Here is an 8,309-nt window from a genome sequence, read left to right as displayed (position 1 = left end):
CGCGCGCCAGCCCGGCGCATGCGCACTCACAGGACTGCCGCGTAGCTCTCCCCCTCTTTCTTTCCCCGCCCCTTCTCTCCCTCCCTCCTTTCCTCGTCCCCTCCTTCTCCCCACCCCCCCGCAGCCTCCCCACCCGCCCCGCGCCACCTCAGTCCGGGGAACAGTGGTTCGGGCTCCAGGCCCGTACACTGAGGAGGCGGAAACGAGGGGAGCCTCCCGAGCTCCATCAAGCCCCTTCCAAGGGCTCCCCCACCCGGTCCACGCCCCCCACCCCCTACCCCGCCTCCTCCCAATTGTGCATTTTTGCAGCCGGAGGCGGCTAGGAGATGGGGCTGTGAGCTTCGCCTGGGGAGGGGGAAAGAGCAGCGAAAAGCAGGGGGTGAAAGGTTTGGATCTGAGGGCAGGGGGCGCACCCCAGTCAGCAGGCCCTCTCCAGGGGGCTCTGAACTCTACCTCTTCACCCACGCCCCTGGTGCCCTTTGCCGAAGGATAGGATAAGAATAGAGGAGGAGGAGGGGGAAAGGAGGAAAAAGGGGACCCCCCAACTGGGGGGGCGACAGCGAGAAGTCACAGGACCAGAGGGGAGGGGACTGCCGTTTGCATCAGCCCACACCATGCTGACCCCGCCGCTGCTGATCTCGCTGCCCTTGCTCTCAGCTCTGGCCGCCGCCGCTATTGACGGTGAGTGAGATTCCGCGGACCCCACGGGCCCCAGGGGACACCCACTCCCCAGCCCCCACTCCTGCGTTCGGATGGGGAAAGGAGTCGCGGGAGGGGGTGGCTTTTGTTATCCCAGTCCAGCTGACACAGCAGCGGCCTGACTTGGGGGGGGATGGGGGTCCAATTTGGAGAATGGGGGCCCTAGGCAAATGATGCTTCTGGGACCCCCCAGCCCAGACAAAGACCAGAACCCTGGAAAAATAGAAGAGGGCTCCCCCTTTTTCTGATCCTGGGATTGAGAGAGGCCTTCTCGTTCTGTCTCTGGTCGTGGAGGGCCTTCTCCTCCCCTACATCTTCCACCCCCCTCCCCACCCTGCATCTGAATTGTGAAGGAATCCGGATTTGCAATGTACTGCTGCAAACGGGAGCCCGGTGGGGGTGGGGGGGCCTTTTGCAGTGGCCTCTGAATCTAGAAGGGGAGAGCCGGGTCAGGGTTGCACTGCTGGGCAGAGGGCAGGCAGGTAGGCCTGGGAAGGCTGTGGGTGGGGAGAGGGAAGGCCAGGGGAGGGCCCCCTGCCTGGGTGTGGAATCTGGGCCAGCGAAACCAGGCTTGGGGCCTGCCTGGGTCCAGGATCCAGTGGGCTGCCAGACTGGGTTCTGAAGTGGGCACTTCCCCCTCTGAGGGCCTCTGTCAGTAACCTCCATAGGCTGTGTTGGGGGGGACAGGGGGTGCACACGATGCTATGTGACTTTGAATCTTCCTGCTTAATTCCTGGGAGCTTCCAGACAGAAAACGTCAGATGTCATCACTGGGGAAGGGGACTAGAGAATGGCCTGGAATGCTGAGGTGGGAGGGTGGAGGAGGGCTGCTTTATCCCTGACTTCTGGCTTGCTCACAGGTTGGGCTGGAAGGAGAGTTAGGGGTTGGATGGGGGTTATGGCTGTACACCCCCATTCTCTGCTCCTTTTGTAACTGTGTTTATTTCTCTCCACCTCCCCACTCCCCCTCCATACACTTTGTGCTGCAGTTAGGCCCAGATGGAAACTGTGTCTTTTTGGAGGAATAAAAAAGGACCCTCTCCCTTTCTATGTCAGTTCTTTTTCTCATACTTGTGAGTCACTGATTCAAGTCTTGCCCAAGCTTTGAGCTGAGGGTCATTGGGTTGGGCTGGGCTGGGCCCCAGATTTGAGAAGGGGTGGGATCTCATCCCTTCCCGTCACTCAGTCCTCTTACTTGGCAGAAAAAACAGCCCAATATCACCATGCACCCCTCCTCATCTTCTAAATTTCACCAGGTTGGGATTAGGAAAGTTTTTCTCTGAAACCAGATTATCTCTCCCTCTCTTCCCCTCCCCCCAACTTGCTTCAGCTGAGAGAGGGAGGTTGGGGGTCAGGAAGTAGCTGTACCCAGAAAGACAGTATATTCAGTGGCCGTCAGTAATACCATCTTGGGGACTGTCTGCCTCCAACCGCCACAACTACCTCAGTTATCTGCCCAAGAGGAGGAGAATGGCTCTGCCCTGCTTCAGCTCCTGCCCTTGACTTCCTTGTTTTGCATGTTCTTTCCTCTTGTTCTCAGCCCTGTGAGGTGGGAGGGGAAACTGAGGCATAGAGATTTGGGTGCAGTGGCTTCTGGGAAGGATAGAAGAAAATTTAAAGGAGAAAGAGAGATGGGTCAGGAACCCCATGATGGAGGGTGAGTGGAGTTAGGTAGAGGCAAGGGGGCTTCTGTGGAGAGCAAACAAGGTCTGCAGCCCAGTCAGAAATGGCCCCAGGCAGCTTCACTGCCAGGATTCTGAAGCTGTTCTACTTGCCACACCAAGTTGGTTGGTAGTGAGTGGCAGAAGGAGGCTGGACATATTCTCCTCACCTGTCTCCCTGGCCTTCCTTAAGATTCCCACCCTGTAACCCCAGCTGTAACCCCAGCTCAAACCAAACTCTATCCAGAGTCTCGAGGGGAGGACCCCCCGCCACACACACAGTACTGTTCTACCTTGGGAATGGGAGTAGGAATCATTGGTTCCACCCAGCTCTGGCGCTTGGGAGAGGGAAACTGCACAGACCTGAAGGGCCAGGCTGTTGAGGGCAGCCTGGGGGAGTCCCTTACCCCTACTGTTGCCCTTATGCCTCAGGCCCATAGACAGAGAACTTTCTCCTTCGCTGTCTGGAGAAGGAAACCTCCTGGCCCCAGCTTCCCTGACTTGGTAGGTAACCTTAGTTATCTTCCTTTCTGCTGCTTTCCCTCTCCAGGAGGCAACCCTAGGGGACTTCCCCCTTCTTCTGCCTTCTCTGCTATGCTTAAACCCACCGCCCACCAGGGCCTCTTCTATTTGGGGAGCAATGTCACTCCCTGCTATGGAACAGAATTGAGTGTACTTGCTACCAGGGAGGATTGGGGAACTAGATGGGGAGGGGGAATGGGAAGAGGGTTACTGAGAACCCTATGAGATTAACAACATTTTGTAGCAGGGAGGGCAGCTGAGGGCGCCCAGGAAGGAGGCTGACTGCTGTCCTCTCTCCACACACCCCTTGAGCCAGTATATTACCAGTTATCAGACAAGCTGGACAGTGCAAGTGAGTTATGAGGCTGAGGTGTTTGTCTCCTGGCTCTCTGAAAGAAGGTTCCGAACTCCTCTCTCCCCTGATCAGACCCCGATCCTTGAGTATTTCCCATTACCCTCCTCTTTCAAAGCAGGGTTATGTGGGACATTGATTCGGGGACTGGAGGGATGTTTTGATGTTTGGTACCGCTTCACGAGGCTTCCTTTTCTTCCAGTCTTGCTCCCCCTTCCTCCATTTGCTCCATTTTTTTTTTTACCCCCTACCACTCCCCATCACAGAGCCTCCTAAGGATGTCAACTGGGGCCCTAACTGGGGCCAGATCCTGTCCAAATCCCCCCAACTCTCTGAAATTCCTTCCTTCCCTTTGGGAAGCCCTTCCAGATGCAAGTCTAACTTGCTTTCCTCCTGCTGCAGTCTCAGCCCTTGCACATAAGAGCCCGGAGCTTATTCCCTCTCAGTAGTCTCTTCTCAGCCTCCCCACCCCCACCCCCACTGTGGACTCTACAACTCTGGATGGGGGCTCATTGTTCTTGGGGAGTCTGGGTGTGGTTAAGTTGGAACCATGCAAGGGTCCTGACCTGGTGTCACCAGGTGCCAGGTGCCAAGCATTTGGAGAACCCAGTCCCACTGCCCTATGTCCAGTCCCAGATATAAGCCCAGTTAGCAGGATCCTGCATTGTTTGGAGAAGGAAGCAGTTGGCTCTGAAGTGCTTCCGGTGCAGTGGCCCCAGGCACCAGTGTGAAAGAGGTGAGGGATGGTCAGGGGAGAGGCATTTGTCCCTCTGCTCCTGCTCCCCCAGAGAAGAAGAGAGTCTCCCCATGGCCTTGGCTTCCCTGGATGAAGAGCTGCAGTCCTTCCTTCCACCCTCCCAATTCTGTGGGAGGCAGCAGCTCCTGGATCTTCCTTAGGTCAGACACTGCTAGGGCAGGGACTCTGTCCCCCTAAGTCAGGATATATGCTGCCCCTGCCCTACTCTGAGTCTTGGGGCTGTTTTTCTCTGGGTTTGTCCCAAGACAGCTGTTATCTTGGCAGCCACTGGGCTGAGACCCCTGCCTGAATTGTTTGTGTCTGTGTGCCTGTCTTGGCCGCTCAGAGCCTCTGTCTCCCATCCTGTTCGTTCATTTCTTTTTGCCCCCCTCTCATGGCATTCTCCTTCCTGTGTCTCTGGGCCTCTGCCTTTGCTTTGTCTCTGCCTGTCTCCATCCACCTCCATCTAGGCCTCTTGGTGTCCCAAAAGCTGGCTGGGGGCAGGAATCTCCTGGACCCTCCCATGTGCTCCCTAGCTCCCCCCTCGCCCATGGGGATTTACTCTTCCCCTCCTGGCCAGGCCAGACTCAGAATATCCAGTTCACAGTGAAAGATCCCCTCCCCTTTCCTCTAGGTTCCTCTCTCTTCCTCCCCCTCCACTAATTTTGGGAATGGATTTGGGGGGTGGGTGTTTCTGGAAGAAGGGAACTAGATATGTTTTGTGTGCTGAGTAAAAGGGGGAAAGGAGATATTTCAGAAGGAAGGAGAGAGGTTAGACTTCTGGCAGAACTTCCTCATGACCAGAGAACTGGAGAACAGTGTGGGGAAAGGGTAATGACTGAGAGCTTTTACTTCTGCTGGGCATAAGCCACATGTGTGTGGGGTGGTAGGTGGGGAGGACTTATAAAGGCCTGGTGACAGATGTGATGGCGTCTGGAGGCATTCGAGGGGTCCAGATTTTACTTAGGAAGAACGGGAAAGGTGGTGGGGATGTCACGGGTTGGGCTAGTGTCCTGCTGAGTCAATATTGACTCAGGATGGAGGGCGAGACCCTTCCCTCCCTTGGCAGTCCAAGCCATCCCATCTGTATGTCTGTCCAGGCCGCAAAGCACAGGCTCAGACTCAGGAATGACAAAAATGTGTCTGAGCCTCACTGAGCTGCGGGAAGGAGCCACCGGGTAACACCCAAAATACATAAAATTCAGTGAAAAGCTCTCGGTTTGGGTCTGGGAGGCCCCTGCTGCCCCACCCCCCTGTGTTTGAAAGTTCAGATTCCTGCAGGCTCTGACCCCCACCCCCTGCCACCCTCTGGCTCCTCTGTTCCCTTAGATATCTCATGTGGTTCCCTTTAGAAAACATCCCCCCAATGCCACCTCTCTCTCTCTCTCTGCTGTGTCTGCTCTGGGAAGGGCCTCAAGGGTCTCTTTAATGCTTTCTCTGCCTCAGGTCTCCTGTCTTTTCGGAAACACCACCCGAGGTCTCAGCTCTCTCCTTCTCCCTGTTCCTAAGAGATAGACAGATGGGTCTGTCCTCTGGAGAAGACTCCCGTGGGGCCCGTTCTTTCCCGTCACCCTCCTTCTCTGGCCAGGCACTCTTGCCCCCACCCCTGGTTCCCCACCCCATGGTCCCAGAATGGGACAGAGGATGGCGGCCAAGGCTCAAGCAGGGCAGTGGGGTCCGTGTTGTGTCTGGACACACACCCAACCCTACACCTCCTGTCCTGGCTCCAGCTTGGTGGCCCTGGGGGCCGTGGCTGGGCTGGGTGCCTGGGTCTGAGGGGGCAGGAGTGTTGGCCACAGTTAGCATGGCGGTCACATTCATCCCAGGCAAAGCTGAAAACAGACAGCCCCTGTGTCCTGGTGTTCTCTCTTGCACCCTTGCTGCTCTCCTCTCTCTCTAGTCCTCTCTTTCTCCCTCTCTCTTCCCTCTTCTGTCCTGTTGGCATCCCTCTGGGTCTCCTCCTCCCCTCTTCTCTCTGAGAAGCCCTGAGGGCCACTACGACTGCCTCCCATCACTCTCTCCCCTCTCCCAGTGCCCAAGAACCAAAATATTCTCCCTGCTGTTTCCATTCTTCGTCTTCCTCTATCTGGCTCCATCGTCATGGCCAGTGAGAACACTGCCTGTCCAGTTTCTAACCACTCTGAGCCTCAGTTTCCTCACCTGTACGATGGGAATTCCAACAGTACACCACCCAGGACTGTGGGAATTTAAGTGAGTTAATATGCACAAAGCATTTCAGATCAGTGGTTGATGCATAATGACCCTGTTGAAAAGGGTTAGCTCGTGTCATTGGGAAGCCACAGTTCTCATGAGGGATGCGAGGCAGGGGAGGTGTCAGTTGCTCCCCAACTTGGGGCTGTGTTGTTCCCTCATCTAAGCTGCAGGCCACAAAGGTGGGTTTCTGGGTGCTGGCACCAGATGCAGAAGGCTCAGGCCAGTGGAATCTAAGCCGATTACCGGTCGCCTGCCCCCACCCCCTGCCCTCCCTCCCACCTCAGAGTGAGGCTTCCTCGGCTGTGTAGACTGCCCCGAAGTAGGTTCCTTGTTTCTTTCCTCCCTTCTGCCTCTGAAGGAAATCAAAGACAGGCTCTCAACCTCAAACTGAAGATTGCTGGGGCTTTCTCCACCATCCCTGACAGGAAGGAAGTTTCACATATCTCTCTGGGGTCCTTGTGCTGCCCGGGCCCCTGGGAGATGTGTGCCACCGCCTGCCCCACCGCGCCAGGCCGAGGAGATGCTGCTCTTCCCCTCATTCCCCTGTCCCCTGTCCCCTGCCCCCTCCATGCGAGGAGCACATCTGGTTTGTGAATCTCTCTCATTCCAGCTTTCCGAGTTTGCCAGCTGCTGTTTCCTCTGTCGAGTTCAGGCCAGAAAGGGGGGTGGGGGACAAAGTGAGGGCCAAAGTAGGGGGATCATGGCTGCATTGTGAAACGGAGGGGGGTTGGAGTGACCAACCAGTGACCTCCGGCCCTGCTGTGAGTTCTGCCCTGGGGAGGACTAGGGGGTGGGCTAAGGCCATGTGAGGGGCTGGGATTGGCATGGGGGCCATTTCTGGGCTCTATGCAACCCATCTGCCTCTGAGTCCCATTCCAGCTCCCTCTGCAACCCCCCAGCCAGTCGCTGGCCAGGGGAAGAGGACTGTTCTCCAGCATGCTAACTAGGCTGCCTCCCTAGGAAGACCTCACAGCTGGCCCAGTGGGGCAATGAACTCAGCATTATCCACCTCCTCAAGGGGCCTTTATTCCCGGCTCAGGGTGGGAGGTAGGGGAGGGGGACACGGGGGGGGGGCCTGGCCAGGCCATCCTTGATGTGTTTCCTGAACTCGGCTCTCATCCTGGCCAGGGGCCTGCATGCAGTCCCCTCTGCCAGAGACAGAGACGGGGGTTGGGGAGGGAGGACATCTCAGTGTGTGCCCCCTCCCTGCTCAGAGCCCTGACATACTTTACTTATCCTCCACCCCAGCCCTGAGCTCTCCGCCCTGCATTGGAGTTAGTTGAGTATACCACTGTCTTCTCAGAGGACTGCAGCTCCTGAAGGGGCGTCTCACTCCTCCTTGGCTCCTCGGTGCCTCAGGCAATGCCTGGCACAGAGCTGGTCTTCAGGCAATGACAGCTGAACAGAAATGGAATTGACGCAGGCGGAGGAAAAGGCAATGGCAGACTGGGAAACAGAGCCAGGGTGGGGGCTGAAGGAGCCTGGGGGGCGTGGTGATGGGGTCAGGAGGAACAGTTCCCGGGGATCTCTCAGTGGGAATGGGGAGACTGGTGAGGGCTGCACCGGCTGACAGCTTAGAATCAACTTAACTGGTTTGAGTCCTGGTTTTGTCATTTGCCTGCTGGTGACCCCACCCTCTCTGAGGCTCCATTTCCTCGTCTAGTACCGTTAGTAGTGCCTACATCATCACATTGTGGAGAGGGCGAAATAAGATGATACATGGAAAGAACTGGTTTACCACAGTTCCTGGAACATACTGAGCTCACACACACACTTCCTGTCTGGGGGCCTGGTGCTTAGGAGCTGGAGATGGCTGGGGTGATGAGTTCCAGGGATCGGGAGTACCCCAGAGGGCAGAGGTGGAACGAGATTAGAAAAGAGGAGCTCTGGGCTTCTAGTGGGAGGGAGAGGCAGGTAAAGAGAAAACATGTGAAAGGCCCACATGTGCCACCCTCATCATCACTCTTAGTCAGACTAGAGTAACAGTCAACAGCAAGGGCTTTGGCTCTGAGGACTGGAGGCAGGCACACGGGACAGGCAGCATTTGGGGGCAGGGTGGGGGGCAGTAAAGTGTGCTTCCTGCATCCCTCCCTGTCCCCACCACAGGTACACAGTGTTCTAGGAG

At 56.6% G+C, this 8,309-nt stretch overlaps 1 protein-coding gene across 5 annotated transcripts in view; it reads left to right on the top strand.

The window, feature by feature from the left end:
* The first annotated feature begins 189 nt into the window (after positions 1–189).
* Positions 190–8,309, top strand: part of LRP1 (LDL receptor related protein 1) — a 76,431-nt gene continuing 68,311 nt past the window's right edge. For all 5 annotated transcript variants that reach the window (XR_005054220.2, XM_036992504.2, XM_036992503.2 and 2 more), the window contains exon 1: positions 190–681. Coding sequence is in view for 4 of the 5 variants with exons in the window: in XM_036992504.2 (XP_036848399.2) it covers positions 615–681 (67 nt within the window). In the remaining variant the exon portion in view is untranslated. The remainder of the gene's footprint in view (positions 682–8,309) is intronic.

The sequence above is a fragment of the Manis javanica genome, chromosome 10 (genome assembly GCF_040802235.1).
Source record: "Manis javanica isolate MJ-LG chromosome 10, MJ_LKY, whole genome shotgun sequence".
In the NCBI taxonomy this organism is placed as follows: Eukaryota; Metazoa; Chordata; class Mammalia; order Pholidota; family Manidae; genus Manis; species Manis javanica.
The sequence above is the reverse complement of the archived record's forward strand: the minus strand, read 5'-3'. Positions and strand labels throughout refer to the sequence as shown.